The sequence below is a fragment of the Nilaparvata lugens genome, chromosome 13 (assembly GCF_014356525.2).
Source record: "Nilaparvata lugens isolate BPH chromosome 13, ASM1435652v1, whole genome shotgun sequence".
Lineage (NCBI taxonomy): Eukaryota > Metazoa > Arthropoda > Insecta > Hemiptera > Delphacidae > Nilaparvata > Nilaparvata lugens.
In genome coordinates, this window is record NC_052516.1 from 9,706,550 (window position 1) to 9,729,289 (window position 22,740).

General features: G+C 35.1%; 2 protein-coding genes across 3 annotated transcripts in view; one reads left to right on the forward strand and one right to left on the reverse strand.

Moving 5' to 3' along the window:
* LOC111056347 (pseudouridine-metabolizing bifunctional protein C1861.05) overlaps nucleotides 1-22,740 on the reverse strand; it is a 416,552-nt gene that overhangs the window by 138,862 nt on the left and 254,950 nt on the right. The window lies entirely within an intron of this gene.
* LOC111045954 overlaps nucleotides 1-22,740 on the forward strand; it is a 342,136-nt gene that overhangs the window by 111,527 nt on the left and 207,869 nt on the right. For both annotated transcript variants that reach the window (XM_039439778.1, XM_039439777.1), the window contains exon 6: nucleotides 5,907-6,097. In XM_039439778.1, the coding sequence (XP_039295712.1) occupies nucleotides 5,907-6,097 (191 nt within the window). The remainder of the gene's footprint in view (nucleotides 1-5,906; nucleotides 6,098-22,740) is intronic.

The window sequence follows — 22,740 nt, forward strand, 5'->3', positions numbered from 1 at the left end:
TTCCGTGACAAACGCTTTACTAGGAAGTTTGAGGTTAGATTCTATTATACTCTGAAAATTGAATTTGAATAGTTTATATATAATATCTCATTTGTATTTTATCCATCCAAATAAAATGATAGTATCTTATTGCAAAAACTTTATTCAATTCTAGAAGCATAAACTGATTCCGTTTCATAAACTATTTTGTAAACAAGTTCACATCAAATCAGAATCAGCTGACTTCAAGGTTATTTTACAGCCCTAGGGCCGTAAAAATTTTACCGGCCTGGTCAGAAAACAATCACTTTCGGCCCCCATATGACGCACGTAAACCAGCTCATTACATCCAAGTGGGGCGAAAAAATATATATATTTATACACATTTCCGACAACAACTGTGAGTTCAGTACTTTTCTCTTACTATCCACTCCATTTCTTAATAAGTGTAAAATTAGCTGTAAACAAGCAGCGATCAACCATTGTGAGATATTAGCAAATGGTCTGCACGGACTGTACATGTCCCTGTTTGTACGCTACAAAGAAGGTAACCTACTTCCATTTTACAGTTCTCTCCCAGAAAAATACTTTAAAAATATGAAAAACCATGCTCGAGCTATGTTTTCTCTTTCTGGATCTACCTACAAGTGTGAGCAGACATTTTCAAAAATGAAGTTTGTTAAATCCAAATACTTTCTTGTCACATGAACATTTGAAATCGATTTTAATGATCGGAACCACAAAGTTTGATCCTAAATGGGCGGAAAATTCAACTGGAAAACAAATTCTCACTAAAAATGAGTATTCTCTTTTAGCATGGTAGCTTTTTATAAATTCATGCATTGTCAAGTTTTCTTATGAGCTTTTTACACTCAATAAATTGGACTTTGTATTAAAATTAAATCAATTGATTTGCTTCTTCCTACTTAAAAATACTTAAAACTCCTCATATTATATAATAATATTGTACACCCCCCCAAATCCCCCGTCGTGTGTGTCCCCACAAGTCAAATTCCACATACATCCTTGTTATTGGCCCTCTAAGCCTCCCAAGAATTAACAATGTTGCCCTTGGATAAAAAAGGTTGGAGACCCTTGCACTAGACTACGGACCACTAATCATGTAAGTAATTTTACTTATAGTAATAAGAAAAATGAATGAAGCCAGCGATATTTTGGTGAATGGATCTCAATCTCATTCAAAAATTGTTGCCACCAATATGAAAATCATCGACAAGCACACACGATTGAATCCAGAAATTCTTGAATCAGAAATCGAGACAAACAACAACAAAAATCCGTGAGAAAACGATGATAGAAAGTACGGGAGAAGATTTCCGATTTCTCTCAGTCTTGGATTTTGGAAAATCTTTGATTTATTGCTTTCACCTTCGAGAGAGATCGTCACGCCTCATTGCTAATGATGAATGCAAAAACAAGACATTTTTTTTCTCTGGGAAACGAAATGAAAGTGAATTGTTCCGGGTTTTAGTATCCATGATTGATATTCTCATCTCAGAAATGAAATTACGATGGGTTTAGTACCTAATCCACTTTAAAAATGTCAGCATAGCATAAATATCAAAGGTTCCCGTTCAACCGATACTCGCAGTAAAACATGAATCTGACTATAGATTTGAATCCTCCTCTTGAAATTATTGTGACCAACAAAATATAAGTTAGTGAAAGATTTGATACTTTAACCCTATAACAGACTTTTATGTTACAGCGATCCCCAGCTAAAATATTCTACGTGATATCTCTGTTTATTGTGACAAACTCTACTATGTGTTTGATCAATCAACAAATGAGTGTGATAGATTAAGTAGATAGACAATGGGCCATATAAATAAAGTTGAGCATTTGCTTATACTTCTAAAATATGGAGCATTTCCTTCATTTTCTATGAATAAACGTGAGCAAACCATTTTGCTTATGCTCATCAAAAAAATAGTTCGAGCATTTGCTCAAAAGTAAAAGATTTCGTTAAAAATTGTATTAATAAACAACAGCATTTGTTCAAATTTTGAAGCAAATGCTTCAAAAAAGGTGAGTCTAGTCTAGAGCAGCTTATCACCTTTTGCTCATGGTAAAATGGCTCAAATAATTCGTATAAGGAAGAAACTATACCAGATACGATCACAACCAATAGTTGAGAACTATAAAACTCTTATCCCTACAAAAGAATAAATACAAAAGATTTCGTCTCACTAAAGATAGCCATCACAAAATAGGAAATAGGCATTTAAGAAGATGAGAGTGTAGTGTTATAAAAAGGCTATTGATATTATAAGAATATGCTGAAGATTATTAAAGAAATGACATTTTTCCACGCTATCATTTCAAAATTCCAAACTTAACTAACCTAAAACTCTATTCATAAATAGAAAACAGAGCAGACGACGCAAACACAAGCGGTGCACCCTACTTGCATATTTAGCGCTTCCGTGAGCTATAAAAACAAAGTAAGGCTACAAAAGCGAATCAGCTGATGAAAAATCTTTAAAATACTTGAGCATTTGCTCCAGAGTTCAGGAGCATTAGGTAAGATTATAAGGTAGAGCTTATTCATATAAAAATGAGCAAACCTTTGGCTCATGAGCAAAACCTTATGCTCCATGCTCTTGCTCATTAGCATTTGCTCTGGTTTTATTCATATGGCCCATTGTGAGCGTAGAAAGTGCAAACTTTTGGGAAGCTCAATGAAAATGTCAAATATCATATATCAAGTCTCACCAACCGTTGAATAAACACAGCATGAAGCCAAGATAAGACCATTCCAGCTTACCTGCAAAAAAAGAAAAGATTAAATATTTTTCAAAGAGAAATATACAGATCGATGATAATGCAATACGGTATTTTGATTAATTTATTTAGACTGTCTATGAAAAAATAACATAATTATTTTCATAGTGATATTCACTTCATATTTAACAAATTTTGATACCTGGAAGTGGATTAGGAAAGTTGGTATAGTGAACCATTCGTAAAGCTTTGATCTTCATTTATCTGGAGCCTGACGTTTTCAGTATTGTATATTAAGGAATCAACTCTGGTCTAAATCTATTCTTGAAGGACTTCTTATTATTCATCCCACAAATTTGATAAAAAAGACAGAACAAAAATGGATTTTTATCAAGAATCTGAGGCAATGTGATTCTTCGTTGCCTTTATATCTCATCTGTATTTACTTTTCTTCCTCCATATTATGCTATACCCTTCTCGTGATTACTAAAGCGTTATAGAGTATATTATAAGCAGTATATTATAATTAATATAATATACTCTTTCTCGTACAGGACTACCAGTAGTTCTGTGAACAGTGGACCTCGCGCTCAGTAAGTTACATTGACCTGTTGTTATGTTTTCTCAAAAAATAATAAATAATTTATCAATTTAAAATGTCTAGAAAAAATCCTAAATGAACATAGAGCTTTCTGTCCTATCGTACCGTGATGTGTCGTCCCGGAATGTGAGTGTGAGCGCTGTTATCAGGTCTGGCTGCAACTGTCTACAACGTTGATGAAAAGATACATTTCCAAGATGTTCAATGTTTTTGAACATGTAGTATTATAGTCAACTGTCTACCAACGTTGATGAAAAGATACATTTTCAAGATGTTCGATGTTTTTGAACGGGTAGCATTATAGTCCACTAGACAGCTAATTTATGACGAATAATTCTATAATCTGATTTTTACTCTAATATTGGCGTATAAAGGAGGCACCTTTTTCCTTTTATATTATCCCTGAAATGCAAAATTTTCAAAAACCTTGTATATACGTCGACGCGCAATTTGAAAAGGAACATACCTGTCAAATTTCATAGAAATCTATTAACGCGTTTCGCCGTAAATGCGCAACATATAAACATTTAAACATTAAGAGAAATGCCAAACCGTCGACTTGGATCTTGGACCTCACTTCGCTCGGTCAACTAGTAGACTATGTACATAGAAATTAAAATCAAACTCTTGAAAGTTCCAGAAGGTTTTGTGCGAAAATAAAAAAATAAATGTCTAAAGGGTACTTTTATTATGTAATTTCTATCTACTATAATAATTTGTAAGTTTGTTGTAATGATGAAATTAAATTAATTTAAATTTATTCAACTTTTCAGTAACTTACTTCCAAAAATAACATTCTCTCAAAAATAGAATCTATGAAACAAAACCGAAGACCAGAAACTATTAATTTTTGTGACTGGTTTTTTGTGTTAAGCGGGTTGCCTATCCTCCCTTTTCACGGCGAGTTACAAGGGCACTAAACACAGTACTCTGTCAACACAAGACTCCTGTCATGACTTGCATGACTATGAGGACATTATCATAATCTGACAAGTGTAATCCTCCAGAGCTTATCGTAAGCCAGGCTCTACTGATCTTACCTGTTGCTTCACTATGCTTTTTCACACAAATCGGTTATTTGGTGAAACTCACTTTAAATCAGTGAACAATATTCTAGGAATACATTGTTGGTACTTTACCGGTACCGGTACATCGCCTTCGATAGTATATAGCTGTGATTTAAGTTATCCTGGTATTTCTGATCTGATATTAATTGCTGATTCTTGTTGATAATCTATCTATATAAATAAAAATCGAGCCTCAAATTTTGACATTCAATAACTCTCTTATGTGTGCACCGAATTTGATGATTTTTTAGTTGTGTTCGTTATGTTCAGGACCGGGTATATGGCCTATCAAATTTATAATCCGACTTCAGTACTCTCTTATGCAGTCCTTCAAAGTTTACATGTAATCCTTATGGGAGAAGATTTGTGAGCTGGCCACACACAGAAATAAAAATCATCTGTTATAATCATTGTGTCATCCAACAGCCGTCGATAGATAGTAGACAAGACTGTGTGCTGCTCCATAATCACCAAGGAATATTTTTACTTTCCTTGCCCTATTACCATGGGTGAGGAAAGTATTGCTTTCTGAAAAAATTAAGATTTTCAATTTCTAAATTTCTAAATGTTTCAAGGTTCTATGAGATGGTAGTAGAGAACCCCATGCTGTAACTTTCGAATAGATTATTGTTTGAGTATTGGTTATCAACATTTATTCAATTATCACCATTATTATGACTGATAAAATTAGACCAAGTGTAGAGAATACCTACTTTTGACTTGCAGCTCGATATGATGTCCGTTCGTTTGTTTGTGTGTATTTTCGACTATAACTTTCGAATTACTTCATCGATTAACTTCAAAACTTTAACATATATTCTTTAAAAGTAATAATTGATAATCAACATACAAAAAAATTCTTTGTTATACATATTACATATTTATATAGGTTGCAAGTTCTGGGATTTACTTAGTTCTCAAATATAGCACTTCAGCTTTTTTATATTCAATTCTTTCAACTTTAACTTCGTCGCCGACTAGCTGATAAACATATGTAACAACTGCAGTACTCTGAATCACGGTATTTAGATGAAACCGGTAGTGGTCATGAAATGTGTGCGCAGTGGCCAGCCAGCTAGATTGCGTCATCGCTACCAATCGTGGTTTTTAACACCTATTGGCAATTTATGAAACTTATTTGTTAAAAACAGATGATTGGATATAAAATGACGTCAGCTACACCGGAAATTTAGCACAAACATGCGCGTGACACCTACCGTCTTCTTCTATTTACCGTGCTCTGAATGTCCATTAGATTATTTGAATCATCATACAGATCAGATTCGTGTCATATTTTGATTAATAACATTGGTTCCCTCATTTGTATTTTAGTGGCAAATGAATAAATTTCAATTTCAATCTGAAGAGAATCGGAATTTGCCCCATCGCTGGAATGCATCAAGTTGGATTTTGTAACATGTTTTTCCGGCGATTCACGGCTCACTGCTATTTTGTATTTTATATGAAGAATTTTCAATTAATGTAATCATTGAAACAATTTTTTCTCGTTACAGGTTCTCAACCGCCTCCGACAACCACCCTGCCTGACAGCTGCTGCTTCGGCCAAGCCAGCCAAGCGGCCGCTTCGCCCGTCATAGCAGCTGCATTGCGGAACCTACGCAACTTCCAGACGACCTCGACCTCCACCACACCACAACCCTCCACGCCACCCCTACAAATCACCACTGCTGCCACCAACGCACATGTGAGTTCAACAACAAAATACTACAAATATTCCATGAATAGAATTAGAACATAGAAAAATCCAGTAGAAATAAAGAGACTTTAGTAGAAGAGACTAAAAATTCAAAAAAAATTATGGATTTTGTCGTTCCTGAGAACGACTAAACATCACTGATATTTTATAGATGAGAAGGAAGCACAGAATAACCTAATAGATATAACCATAGAGAAATATTAGCTTGAGTAGATATCCCATAGAACAGGGCGTTTATGTCGCAACTTTTACTGTTATCTCAAGCCGATAGTCCACGAAGCTCTACCTGTGAAGCTGTGTGACGCTCGTAGTCTCTTTTACCATAGAGAAACAATAGCATAAGTAGATATTCCATGGTATAGGGCGTTTATGTCGCATCTCTTATTGTTATCTTAAGCCGATGTTTCATGTAACTCTTTTCCGTGAAGCTGTGTGACACTGGTAGCATCTCATATTGTGCCGTTCATACACTCTTACCCGGTCAAAACAGTAAAAATCGTCAATAATCGACAGTAATCGGCTTGAGATAACAGTAAAAGTTGCGACATAAACGCCCTATACCATGGGATATCTACTTATGCTATTGTTTCTCTATGCTTATACTGAGCCGTTCATACACTCTTACCCGGTCAAAACAGTAAAAATCGTCAATAATCGACAGTAATCGGCTTGAGATAACAGTAAAAGTTGCGACATAAACGCCCTACACCATGGGTTATCTACTCAAGCTATTGTTTCTCTATAACGAAACTTCAATTGAATAAACTAAACTTTAGAAATATTATGGATGCTGTTGTTCATGGGAACAAAACATCACAAATATTTCATCAATGAAATAAAAACTAACTCTATAAGAATGAATTGTAAAAATTGAAATGTAAATAGCATAGATAAAAAAATTGCACGGCTAAACAAGTCTGTGTAATTTTAACGGTGATTATAGTGGGGCCTACGTTATAATATTGCAGTAGTTCATTTACATTGGTGTTGCTATCCTTGTCTATCATCTTTGATTCTTCTTTCTATAGTAAAGTCCACGTTAAAATACCACTATTTGATTAACATTGGTGTTGCTATCCTTGTCTATCATTCGACAAAACAGACACCGCTATCCCTCTCTAGCTCCAAAACGTGGCCATATTGTTTTTCAACAATGTAAATAATGTAATCAATTAACAAAATATTCGATCTCCAATAATGAAATTTATTATAAAATCGTTGATAAATATGTTTCCTCTAAAAATGGAATTAAATTGATCATCTCTGAGAAGAACAAACCGTTAACATCACCGGGTTAAAACAGTTAATATCAACAGAATAAACGGTTAATATCACATAATTATCAGCTAACCTTCATAGAAGGCAGTGGCATGGCATAGAATCGACAACGCTATTCTCCTATCTCTCTCCACTGCCTTTATAACGTGAACCTCACTATATTCAACTAATTTATTTGTGTTTGTATCACAATAAACGCAAACATCTATGGACGCAGAGGATTATCTCAAGTTTGCTGAGTATGTTGTCTGTTATTAATGAGACAAAGGTGGTGTCATAATGAACAATACTGTTGCTTTGATTAATGGAGAAATGGGAACTTGGAACGGGAAACGGGGAACCAGGAATGAGAAACTGGGGACTTGGAACGGGGGAACGGACGAAACGGTGAACGGGGGAATAAGGAAAAAGGAATAATGAGTGAACGGGGGACCCGGGAGGGAAACCAGAGAATGAAAAACGGAGAACCAGAAACGGTGGAACGGGGGAACGGAAGAATTGAGGAATATGGAAAGAGGAACGATGTAGACAGAAGCGGATGTCGTGTTGGTGCAATACGAATTACTTCCGGGTGCAGATGCAAGATGGATCAAGACAGGAAGTGGAACAGAGAAGAAGCGGAAGATGAGAGGAAGTTGTGATGAAGAAGATGAGGAAGTGAAAAAGGAGATGGAGGAGGATGAGGGGTGGGAGTAAGAGGAGGATGAGGAGGAAGAGGAGAAGAAGGAGGAGGTGAATGGCGAGGAAGGGTAGTAGATAAGAAGGATGAGTAGATTAAACATTTTATCAACTAGTAGTTCTGTGAACAGTAGACCTCGCGCAGTAGTTATAAATCACATCCTCCTCTTCTACTGTCCATCAGAGTAAATCCTGTCTGTAAGTCGTGCGGCGAGATATCGGTGTGAAAACGGTTAATGGTTGTTGGGGTTGATGTATCAAAAGACGCTAAAATCAAAAGTTAATCTCCTTCATGCGTCCTTCTCCTTCAGATTGAAACTCCACTCACACTTACGCGACTCAGGTCGAGAAGAGACTCGACTCTAGTCGAGAGCATGTGTTTCCAAATGGTGACACTCAGACCAGTCGATTCTAGTCTCCGCGACGTCACCATTTGGAAACACATGCTCTCGACTAGAGTTGAGTCTCTTCTCGACCTAAGTCGCGTAAGTGTGAGATGAACCAAACTGGTAACAGGTCAGCCCGAGTTGAAAGCAGACAAAGTTCGAGAGAGAAAACTATGTTACTTTCAGTTATTAATTGCATGGCATGCAATTCATAGTCCACACGACGGCTGATTTTTTACTAAGTTACATTGAGATATTAATTGCATGCGTCATTGCATGCAATTAATAATCCACTCGACAGCTGATTCATGATGAACAATTCTATAGTCACGGTAATATTGGCGTTTGAAGGAGACTCCTTTTCCTTTTGTATTATACTTGAAATTCATAATTTCAAGAACCTTATATTTACATCGACGAGGAATTCGAAATAGTTATTTTCCTACAGATACCCTGAAAAGTGGCCATTTCTGCACTGATTGCAGGCCGCAAAGAATCACTTTTCCGCTCTAGTGCGCAAAGTAATTCTTTGTGTACTCCAGATTTGCAGCATGACAACGCAAAATAGTAGGTTATATGGAGCACCAGTACAGGAAAATCAAAATTATGTTGGTAACACTGACTGTGGTGCACGTTATAATATTAAGGCAGTGGACAATAGTGGATGACAGCGACAGCCACCACATGAGTGCCGCCTTCATTCATTTACTACTCATTATTCAATTTTGAATAAATTAAGGTTTTTATCAATAATAAAATTACACAGAGAAACATTTGATGGATTTCATGGAATTTTACCCATAATCACCTACTTTTCATATTCAATGGTAACTGTAGGAAAAGCTTAATGTGAAATACGTGCGCAAAGTTTCTCTGCTGCACTCAAGAACCCATTCCGCCCTCGCCTACGGCTCGGGCGTAAACGTTTCTTTCGGTGCAGCAAACTGTCACTTTGCGCACTAGTTGCACAAATAACTATTACCTGTCAAATTCCATGAAAATCTATTGCCGTGTTATAAATGTATTATAGAATCATTAAACATTTATTTTCTTGACGAATCTATATATATAAAAGCGAAATGGCACTCACTCACTGACTGACTGACTGACTGACTCACTCACTCACTCACTCACTCACTCGCAGAACTAAAAATCTACCGGACCAAAAACGTTCAAATTTGGTAGGTATGTTCAGTTGGCCCTTTAGAGACGCACTAAGAAATCTTTTGGCAATATTTTAACTCTAAGGGTTGTTTTTAAGGGTTTAAAGTTCGTCTTTTAGCATGTATATTCTTCTTCTCCCAATCTCTTAATTATAATTGAAATTTCCATATTATATGCTACTATAGAACTATAATCTGGATGGAGTACCTCTTCGAAACAGTTGACTGGCAACTAAATAAATAATTTTGTCAGGTTGGCATTAAGTTGAGTTGACTTTGTTAGGTTGGCACCAAGTTGAAGATTGAAATGCATTTATCGCGGAAAAATTGATTGGGCACTGCTTCTTCAATCCTGGGAATATTATATTACTAGCCGTCAGGCTCGCTTCGCTCGCCATATCCGTTTAGCCAGACGTTTAGTCTGGACCCCCGACTGGATTGTCCTAACATATGATGAAAATGCCCAAAACTGCAGGCGAGCGAAGCGAGCTAGACGGATATGGCGAGCAAAGCGAGCCTGACGGCTAGTAAAATATAATATTGATTATTTTAAACAAGGATAAACATGACATATTTTCTTCAGGTATTAGCGATCCTCTATAGAAGGCAGTGACAAGGCTGTGAATCGGCATCGCTGTTTTCCTATCTTCCTCCACTCCTATTATTACATGACCTCACTACATTTATATTTCCCCTTATAAAAGTCTCTACAATGCATGACAGCATCTTATTATGGAAAACCACGAAAGCCAATTTCTAAGGATGGAAATTAAGATAATTGAATTTTCAACAAAGACAATTCTACATTCGTTTACTGTAGCAGAGACAAGAACGTGAAATTTCAATTTACTTTTCAACCAAATTTTCTAACAAGACTGAGCGAAATGCGTTGCACTCAACAAAACTAAATGTGAATACAATATTATTCTTTCTCAGTCCCTTTGTTTTGTGTTTTCTAATCTTCTCTTTATTGTGTCTTCACTCTCTGGAGTATTCCCAATTCCCATTCACAATTCCTAGTTCCCATTCTCAACTCCCAATCCTAATTCCCATTCCCATCTCCTGATTCCCATTCCCAATTCCCAATCCCAATTCGCATTCCTAATTCCCATCCTTTATTCCCTTGAGCATTCTCTGGAAGATCTCCAACAAGAAAAAATAGTACAATCGGTAAGAAACAGATAATGTCTAATAATCTACTTTGTGAAAATACTCGAGGACTGAAAATAAATTATGTGAATTGAAGAACTACAAGACTTAACCTATTTCGGACTATGTTTTATCTAAATTTGGGAGAGGAACAGCACAAGGTACCTTATTAAATAAGGTACCTTGAAAATTTTTTTCCTCTCCCTATCATTTTGATGATGTACTTATTGTATGAATGAATGAAGAATAAATGAATGAATCAGATATCTATCTTATTTTGAAATAATAAATTTTCATGACTGATATTGAGAATATTTTATTCATTAATCAAATTTCTACATTGTTGAAAAACGACCTGATCACGTCGCGGAGCTAGAAAAGGATAGCTCTATATGCTTTGTCGAATGATAGACAAGGATAGCAACACCAATGTTGTTCAAATACCTCTTTTATAATGTGGACCTCACTAGATCCATAGAGAAACAATAGCATAAGTAGATATCCCATGGTATAGGGCGTTTATGTCGCAACTTTTACTGTTATCTCAAGCCGATAGTCCACGTAGTTCTTTCCCGTGAAGCTTTATGACGCTGGTAGTCTCTCATATTGTGCCGTTCATACACTCTTACCCGGTCAAAACAGTAAAAATCGTCAATAATCGACAGTAATCGGCTTGAGATAACAGTAAAAGTTGCGACATAAACGCCCTATACTATGGGATATCTACTTACGCTATTGTTTCTCTATGCTAGATTCTAGGCTAATTGACTCTGTATCTAGTAGACTATTTTGATTCAATATGGATAACTAGTATAATATCAACCTCACTGAAATTGAACTAATCTCTAGTCTACTCTTGAAACTAGTCTATAGAGAGGTCCACATTATAACGGCAATGGAGAAAGATAGGAGAACAACGTTACCGATCCTCTCTGTCTAGTCAATAGACGGTAGCGGATACAGGTTTATTGATGTAATATTAACGGTTCATTCTCGTTTGAAATAATCAATTGTATTTAATTAACCAAGTAATTATATTTTTCAATAATTTATATGAATTTCCATAACTGAGATGAAATATTCTGTTAATTAATTATTAATTCTTCATTGTTGAAAGACGATCTGGCAACAGAGAAAAGCGAGAAAGAGATAGGGCTATCTGCTTTGTTGAATAATAGACAAGGATAGCAATATAGTCTCTCAATGAGATATGATTGAATATTATGTTAATTAATTATTAATTCTACAATGTTAAAAGACGATCTGGCAACAGAGAAAAGCTAGAAAGAGAAAGCGCTATCTGCTTGAGATAGTCAAGGATAGCAATATAGTCTCACTATAGTCTCTCAATCACTCACTCACAATCCTACTCTCTCTCTCACTCACTCACTTACTCTCTCATTCCCCTCTCTTTCTGAACCTCTTTCTCACACTCTTTCTTTCTCCCTTTCTCTCCTTTTTTCTTGCTCTCTCACTTTACCCGGTCGTGTGTTAATGGGAAGGATATTATTTTATAACCTTTGCAAAGAATCGAGGATTATTTGTTGAAACACCGCCGATTTATGAAGTTATATTACAATTTTATATTATCGTTATTCCAATTGCATTTGATCTTTATTCTCATTGATTAATTATATATAATTTGTAAAATACGTTGAATAATTAGCATTACCGTCATTCAATGTAAATTAGTGTATAAGCCAGTAAATATTGTAACATACATAAATATAAAGAAATCTAATCTAATCTAATCTCTCACTTGCTCATGCGCCAGGACCTTTCTTTTTCTCACTTCTATTTCTTTCCTATTACTCTAAAAATCTTCTCTCACTCGCTTTCTCTCAATCTCTATCTCTCTCACAAACACATACTTTCACTTTCTCTTTCACTATTTTCTTGTCTCCTTCACACCACTTTTGTCCGTTTTTGAGGATCATATCTCCAGCTCTCTTCCTCTAAACTATCTCTCACTCTGTCTAATCTAATCTCCCACTTGCTCATGCGCCCTCCAGGACCTTTCTTTTTCTCACTTCTATTTCTTTCCTATTACTCTAAAAATCTTCTCTCACTCGCTTTCTCTCAATCTCTATCTCTCTCACAAACACATACTTTCACTTTCTCTTTCACTATTTTCTTGTCTCCTTCACACAACTTTTGTCCGTTTTTGAGGATCATATCTCCAACTCTCTTCCTCTAAACTATCTCTCACTCTGTCTCTCTCTTTCATTCACTCTCTCGTCCCCTCTCTAACATGATCACTCTCTCTCACTCCTATCTCTCTCGCTTTCTAACCTACCCTCTAACCAAATAACGTGGTCTAATAACAAGATCTACAAATGGAATTGCATCTAGTCAACTAAGGAGGCCACCTTAACTGGGTTGTAACCGGCAGCAGCATATTAATCAAACATTAGAATAGCAAGTGTTGCCTCGCCTTGCATCTTGCATTTAGCAGAGCAGCGCAGCCAACCCACAAACAAAGCCATCATCTGTTACCTTGTCCTACCTACATCATTTATCTCCATAGCATTTCTCAATCTATTCTCCTTCTACTTGTTCTCCTTCTCCTCCTGTCTTCTTCTTCTTCTTCTTCTTCTTCTTCTTCTTCTTCTTCTTCTTCTTCTTCTTCTTCTTCCTCTTGCTTCCAAACCTCCACATCATCTTCCTATGTTGTTGTTCTCCATCATTTCATTTAGAAAGTTTACTCTCCTTTTTAGGGCTACTATTATTAAAACACAAAGGGTAAATGAGTGAAGGAAATACTTGATAGTTTTCATTGTATGCTTCTATACTTGAAAAGTTATTACATGAATCCCACAATAAGTAGATAAAGAGTTAAATCCAGTATGTATAAAGTGAAATCTGGAGGATAAGTAGATTCCTCCAGAGGTCCTACTCGATCCATCCAAACTTCTGTCCCTAAAAATGCAAATATGGTAAATTCGATTTTCATGGATTTTTACTGTCCTTGCCCTACATACTACCATAGATGAGGGGAGTATTGCTATCCAAAAGAATTAAGGTACCCAAATTACATATAGACTCCATCTTGAAAATTATATCTTTCCATCAACGTTGTAGACAGTTGCAGCCAGACCTGATAACTGCGCTCACACTCACATTCCGGGACGACACGTCACGGTACGATAGGACAGAAAGCTCTATGTTCATTTAGGATTTTTCTTAGACATTTTTAATTGATAAATTATTTATTAATTTTTGAGAAAACAAAACAACAGGTCAACGTAACTCACTGAGCGCGAGGTCTACTGTTCACAGAACTAATAATAACTTTAACCTCACTATAGATGTAAGTTGAAAGTGAAAGGTCAAAATAGAGTTCACGAAATTAACGAGTTCAACAGATCTGGGACGCCTCTAAAGCATCAACCTATAGTGATATTTATTTCAAACTTACAGTATCCATCATGTATTACATCAATGCCTTCCATTATTCCTTTGCTGATAGTTTCAAGTGAAACTTACGATATTCCGCTGCATCTCAGTAGAAATAGTGAAAGCGGTATGATGGATTAGAAGAATTAATAGACGAGAGAAAACTCGCTACCTCTGACCTTCTAAACTCTTTCACATAAGAACTTTCCTTCATTCATAATCAAAACCTGGAGAAATATATGTATTTGAGGCATGTACATATCGTAGTACATATATGTATTTGCAGACCAGGATAAAACAGCCTCATCACAGCACGTAGCACTTCTATAGTGAGGTCCACGTTATAATGGCAGTATCTGATTAACATTGGTGTTGCTATCCTTGCCTATCATTTGACAAAGCAGATAGCAAATGTATCAAATCATAGTGTTGTGTATCAAGTTGATATGACACTGTATCATATTGTGTTGATACTGTATCATTTGTTGTGATACTATATCATGTTGTCGTTGTTCTTGTTCTATAGTGAGGTCCACGTTATAATGGCAGTATTTGATTAACATTGGTGTTGCTATCCTTGTCTATAATTCAACAAATCAGATAGCGCTATCTCTTTCTCGTTTCTCTCTGTTGCCAGATCGTCTTTCAACAATGCAGAATCAATAACTAATTAACTAAATATTACATCTTAATCATTAAAATCCATTATGAAATTATTGAAAAATATATTTTTTGCTTAATAAAATATTGATTATTCCAAACGAGAATGAACAGTTGATATTACATTAATAAATCGGTATCAATTACCCTCCATAGAAGGCATTGACAAGACAGAGGATCGGCAACGTTGTTCTGCCATCTTTCTCCACTGCCATTATTGACCGAGCGAAGTGAGGTCTAAGATTCAAGTCGACGGTTTGGCATACTCTTGATGTTTAAATGTTTGAATGTTTATATGTTTTTATGTTGCGCATTTACGGCGAAACACGTTAATAGATTTTCATGAAATTTGTCAGGTATGTTCCTTTTTAAATTGCGCGTCGACGTATATACAAGGTTTTTGGAAATTTTGCATTTCAAGGATAATATTAAAGGAAAAAGGAGCCTCCTTCATACGCCAATATTACCGTAAAAATCAGACTATAGTATTATTCATCATTAATTAACTGTCTAGTGGACTATAATACTACCCGTTCAAAAGCATCGAACATCTAGAAAATGTACCTTTCCATTAAGGTTAGTAGACAGTTGACTATAATACTACCCGTTCAAAGACATCGAACATCTTGAAAATTGTATCTTTCCATCAACGTTGTAGACAGTTGCAGCCAGACCTGATAACTGCGCTCACACTCACATTCCGGGACGACACGTCACGGTACGATAGGACAGAAAGCTCTATGTTCATTTAGGATTTTTCTTAGACATTTTTAATTGATAAATTATTTATTATTTTTGAGAAAACAAAACAACAGGTCAACGTAACTCACTGAGCGCGAGGTCTACTGTTCACAGAACTAATAATAACTTTAACCTCACTATAGATGTAAGTTGAAAGTGAAAGGTCAAAATAGAGTTCACGAAATTAACGAGTTCAACAGATCTGGGACGCCTCTAAAGCATCAACCTATAGTGATATTTATTTCAAACTTACAGTATCCATCATGTATTACATCAATGCCTTCCATTATTCCTTTGCTGATAGTTTCAAGTGAAACTTACGATATTCCGCTGCATCTCAGTAGAAATAGTGAAAGCGGTATGATGGATTAGAAGAATTAATAGACGAGAGAAAACTCGCTACCTCTGACCTTCTAAACTCTTTCACATAAGAACTTTCCTTCATTCATAATCAAAACCTGGAGAAATATATATCTTTGAGGCATGTACATATCGTAGTACATATATGTCTTTGCAGACCAGGATAAAACAGCCTCATCACAGCACGTAGCACTTCTATAGTGAGGTCCACGTTATAATGGCAGTATTTGATTTACATTGGTGTTGCTATCCTTGCCTAACATTTGACAAAGCAGATAGCAAATGTATCAAATCAAAGTGTTGTGTATCGAGTTGATATGATACTGTATCATTTGTGGTGATAATGTGGTTGTTCTTGTTCTATAGTGAGGTCCACGTTATAATGGCAGTATTTGATTAACATTGGTGTTGCTATTCATGTCTATCATTCGACAAAGCAGATAGCAAATGTATCAAATCATAGTGTTGTGCATCAAGTTGAAAGTTGATATTATACTGTATCATATTGTGTTGATACTGTATCATTTGTGGTGATGTCATGTTGTCGTTGTTCTTGTTTTATAGTGAGGTCCACGTTATAATGGCAGTATTTGATTAACATTAGTGTTGCTATCCTTTTCTATCATTCAACGAAGCAGATAGCAAATGTATCAAATCAAAGTGTTGTGTATCGAGTTGATATGATACTGTATCATATGGTGTTGATACTGTATCATTTGTGGTGATACTATATCATGTTGTCGTTGTTCTTGTTTTATAGTGAGGTCCATGTTATAATGGCAGTATTTGATTAACATCGGTGTTGCTATCCTTTTCTATCATTCAACGAAGCAGATAGCAAATGTATCAAATCAAAGTGTTGTGTATCGAGTTGATATGATACTGTATCATATTGTGTTGATACTGTATCATTTGTGGTGATGTCATGTTGTCGTTGTTCTTGTTTTATAGTGAGGTCCACGTTATAATGGCAGTATTTGATCAACATTGGTGTTGCTATCCTTGTCTATCATTCGACAAAGCAGATAGCAAATGTATCAAATCAAGGTGTTGTGTATCAAGTTGATATGATACTGTATCATATTCTGTTGATACTGTATCATTTGTGGTGATCCTATATCATGTTGTGGTTGTTCTTGTTTTATAGTGAGGTCCACGTTATAATGGCAGTATTTGATTAACATTAGTGTTGCTATCCTTGTCTATCATTCGACAAAGCAGATAGCAAATGTATCAAATCAAAGTGTTGTGTATCAAGTTGATATGATACTGTATCATATTGTGTTGATACTGTATCATTTGTGGTGATAATGTGGTTGTTCTTGTTCTATATTGAGGTCCATGTTATAATGGCAGTATCTGATTAACATTGGTGTTGCTATCCTTGTCTATCATTCGACAAAGCAGATAGCAAATGTATCAAATCAAAGTGTTGTGTATCAAGTTGACATGATACTGTATCATATTGTGTTGATACTGTATCATTTGTGGTGATACTATATCATGTTATTGTTGTTCTTGTTCTATAGTGAGGTCCACGTTATAATGGCAGTATTTGATTAACATTGGTGTTGCTATCCTTGTCTATCATTCGACAAAGCAGATAGCAAATGTATCAATTAAAAGTGTTGTGTATCGAGTTGATATGATACTGTATCATATTGTGTTGATACTGTATCATTTGTGGTGATAATGTGGTTGTTCTTGTTTTATAGTGATGTCCACGTTATAATGGCAGTATTTGATCAACATTGGTGTTGCTATCCTTGTCTATCATTTGACAAAGCAGATAGCAAATGTATCAAATCTAAGTGTTGTGTATCAAGTTGATGATATGATACTGTATCATATTGTGTTGATACTGTATCATTTGTGGTGATAATGTGGTTATTCTTGTTCTATAGTGATGTCTACGTTATAATGGCAGTATCTGATTAACATTAGTGTTGCTATCCTTGTCTATCATTTGACAAAGCAGATAGCAAATGTATCAAATCATAGTGTTGTGTATCAAGTTGATATGACACTGTATCTATCATATTGTGTTGATACTGTATCATTTGTGGTGATAATGCGGTTGTTCTTGTTCTATAGTGAGGTCCACGTTATAATGGCAGTATTTGATTAACATTGGTATTGCTATCCTTGTCTATCATCCTTGTATTAACTTCCTATAGTGAGCTCCACGTTATAACGTTATAATGGCAGTATTTGATTAATGTTGGTGTTGCTATCCTTGTCTATCATTCGATAAAGCAGATAACGCTATCCTTTTGTAGCACCTACAAATTTGCCAGATCGGGTTTTAACAATGTAGAAATTCAAATTTTCAAATTCAAATTCAAATACAATTATATACAATTTATAAACTACATTTAATCCTAATTACAAGAGTTTATTATTTATTCATTGAAGAATATATAATTTCCTCGACCATTAAAATATGATTAATTTTTTCAAACAAGAATTAACAGTTAATATTACATCAGATAAACCGGTATCAGCTATAGAAGGCTGTGGCAAAGTATCGACAACTCTCCACTGCCCTCACTTACCTTGGACCACACTATAATATTTTAACAACTGATCTTCGAATCCAGAAATCTGCAACTTTGATACGAAGCGGTTTTCAGAGCTCCGAAAACTTCCAAAGTGAATAATTATCAAATGAGGGTGCAAATTTCGATCAATAGTATCCATCAAAAATAGAAGAAAAATGAGAGGAAATGTGAGGTAGGGAGAGAAAGTAAATGAGAGAGAGAGAGAGAAAGAATAGAATAGAATGACTGCCTTCATTTTTGACCACAGTAGAGAGAAAGAGAGGTGAGAGAGAAAGCGACTGATAGAGTTCTTCAACAAGTTCTGACAAACTCAGTGGTTAGAGTATTGCCAAAGTTATAGACACAATATATCTATATATGAATTGTAGGCTATGTATACATAAAAGTACGATAGTATATATTTAGTAAATATGTATATATTGGAACGTTCTGAACCACTCACTAGAACGATAATCCTATTTGGGAAACTTTCCTTCCCAGTGATTTTAATTGGGTTTCCTTGCCCTACCGATAATTTCTCCCAATTTTCTTTTGACATTTCCCATTCTGCTTCCACTTATATTCTGCGGAGAATGACGAATAAAGCAATAATAATATAATGGAGATAGAATATCTGTAATAAAATAAAGGAAAGAATTGGCTTATACATGTACGGGGATAGGAAATACACGAATGACGCATCATCACGTCTCAACTACTCAACTGATAAACTTGAAATTTCGCATATGGATTCTCAATTTACCGAGGATGGTTATAAGCCTATTTTGAATTCTTCACGGTTTCAGTAGGTCAAGTTTTCAGTTTGTTAAGGTTTTAATCAGACCCTTCCGAAGCACGGTTCATCTGTTAGTAATTCATAATTTAGTCGATAATATAAATAAAGATTTACCAAACATAGAATGCCGAATAGAGCTATTAATTTAATAGAGAGAAAATATAATTTATGATTGAGTCGATAATAAAATAGAGATTTATAGTGATAATATGGGTAGATTTAAGGAACAATAATATTGTAGTTAAGGAACAGATGCAGTGTATGTCGAGGTTTACGTAATAATTACATTGAATCGGCGTTGCCGATCCTTCGCCTTGCCACTGCCTTCTATAGAGGATAGCTGATACCAGTATATCTGATGTAATATTAACGTTCATTGTCGTTCAATTACATTCTATTTGACAAGAAAATATATTCTTCAATGATGAATTTTCATAGTTTCATAATCTTCATAAATAGTATTTGTTGATTAAATAAATTGATATATTGTCAATAATCAATATATCTGGCTAAGTTTCAGAACTGGAAAGGGATAGAGCTTTCTGCCTTGTCAAATAATAGACAAGGATAGCAGCACCAATATTAGTCAAATACTGCCATTGTACCTTGGACCACACTATAATATTTTAACAACTCATCTTCAAATTCAGAAATCTGCAACTTTGATACGAAGCTGGTTTCAGAGCTCCGAAAACTTCCAAAGTGAATAATTATCAAATGAGGGTGCAAATTTCGATCAATAGTATCCATCAAAAATAGAAGAAAAATGAGAGGAAATGTGAGGTAGGGAGAGAAAGTAAATGAGAGAGAGAGAGAGAAAGAATAGAATAGAATGACTGCCTTCATTTTTGACCACAGTAGAGAGAAAGAGAGGTGAGAGAGAAAGCGACTGATAGAGTTCTTCAACAAGTTCAGACAAACTCAGTGGTTAGAGTATTGCCAAAGTTATAGACACAATATATCTATATATGAATTGTAGGCTATGTATACATAAAAGTACGATAGTATATATTTAGTAAATATGTATATATTGGAACGTTCTGAACCACTCACTAGAACGATAATCCTATTTGGGAAACTTTCCTTCCCAGTGATTTTAATTGGGTTTCCTTGCCCTACCGATAATTTCTCCCAATTTTCTTTTGACATTTCCCATTCTGCTTCCACTTATATTCTGCGGAGAATGACGAATAAAGCAATAATAATATAATGGAGATACAATATCTGTGATTAATTAAGGGAAAGAATTGGCTTATACAGATACAGGATAGGAAATTCACGAATGACGCATCATCACGTCTCAACTACTCAACTGATTAACTTGAAATTTTGCATATGGATTGTCAATTTACCGAAGATTGTTATAGGCCTATTTTAAATTCTTCAACGTTTCTGTAGGTCAAGTTTTCAGTTTGTTAAGGTGTTAATCAGACCCTTCCGAAGCACGTTTCATCTGTTAGTAATTCATAATTTAGTCGATGATATAAATAAAGATTTACCAAACAGAGAATGACGAATAGAGGTATTAATTTAATAGAGAGAAAATATTATAATTTAAGATTGAGTCGATAATATAAATAGAGATTCATAGTGATAATATGGGTAGATTTAAGGAACAATAATATTGTAGTTAAGGAACAGATGCAGTGTATGTCGAGGTTTACGTAATAATTACATTGAATCGGCGTTGCCGATCCTTCGCCTTGCCACTGCCTTCTATAGAGGATAGCTGATACCAGTATATCTGATGTAATATTAACGTTCATTGTCGTTCAATTACATTCTATTTGACAAGAAAATATATTCTTCAATGATGAATTTTCATAGTTTCATAATCTTCATAAATAGTATTTGTTGATTAAATAAATTGATATATTGTCAATAATCAATATATCTGGCTAAGTTTCAGAACTGGAAAGGGATAGAGCTTTCTGCCTTGTCAAATAATAGACAAGGATAGCAGCACCAATATTAGTCAAATACTGCCATTGTAACGTGGACCTCACTATAAAATATCTGGGTTAGAGAACTCACTCATGCCCAATGCACCCTACTGATTTTTAAATCAGCAACTTGTAATTAATTATTCTTAATTCTTATTGATTCATACAATAAGAAGTACATCATCGAAATGATAGGGAGATAATAAATAGGGTAACCTTGTGCTACTCCTCTCTCAAATTTAGATAAGGTTACACATAGCCCGAAATAGGTTAAGTCTTCTAGTTGTTCACTTCACAACATTTTCAGTCCTCAATTATTTCCACAGAGTAGATTTTCAAATTCAGATGCTTCAGAACCAAACATAGAAGAAATGTTACATATTATTATCACTAAAATAGGAAATATTCAAATATTACAAGTATATTGTACGTGGCTCAATAGAGTATCATACGTTACTCTGTTTGCATAATGAGTAAAAATCTTGGGCAACTCAAGTATATCCTTCCAATTATTAACACTGTACTTGATGAGAAAGAGCGTGTGAGAGAGTGAGAGAGAGAGTGTGTGTGATTGAGTAGGCAAGTATGGAGAAGAGAGCAGGAATGATAGAGAATGTGATGTGAGAATAACGGGCCAATGACAGCAAGCCACGCCTCCCAGCTCCCCTTACTCTCTTCTGATTGGTGGATTGGAACGCCTGTTGATGTAGTTCTCAATTCTACAAGTAGGTGGCGCCACTTACTGGGTCATACCTGCACATCTCAAAACATTTATGAGTTCAACTTCCGATTGCACGAGGAGTACATTGATTTAACTGTGATTAAACTACTGGGCACCGGATTTGGAACTCCGCAACTTGTAATTATATGTGAATCAATAGAACGTTTTTGCCTAACATATATTTGTAAAAAGGTTCAAAAATTGAAGTTAAATGGATGAAAATTGATAAAACCATACGAAAGATGCGTTGTCGAGTCCCCCTCTTCTAGAGTAATATCAACTGTTCATTCTAGTAGGAAATTATCAATTATATTTTATTTGCCAATAGAATATATTTCTCAATGACTCAATAATAAATTTCATAATTGATATTGAATGGGTAGTTAATCAATTATATTTCTACATTGTTGAAAAACAATGATACCTGTATGTCTGATGTAATATCAACTGTTCATTGTTGTTTGAAATAACCAATTACGTTTCATTCAAGAAAAAAATATTTTTCAACTACTAAATAATAAATTTTCACAATAATTGAGATGGAATATTTTGTCAATCAATTATATTTCTACACTACATTCAATCTGGCAAAGTTACAGAGCTAGACAAGGATAGCGCTATCTGCTTTGTGGAATGATAGACAAGGATATCAACACCAATGCTAATCATTTGCTGCCATTATAACGTGGACTTCACAATATAGTAAAAATTCAATGTAAGATGAAGATTTCAACGATCCCTTGAATAATTGACCGAGCGAAGTGAGGTCTAAGATTCAAGTCGACGGTTTGGCATTTCTCTTAATGTTTATATGTTGCGC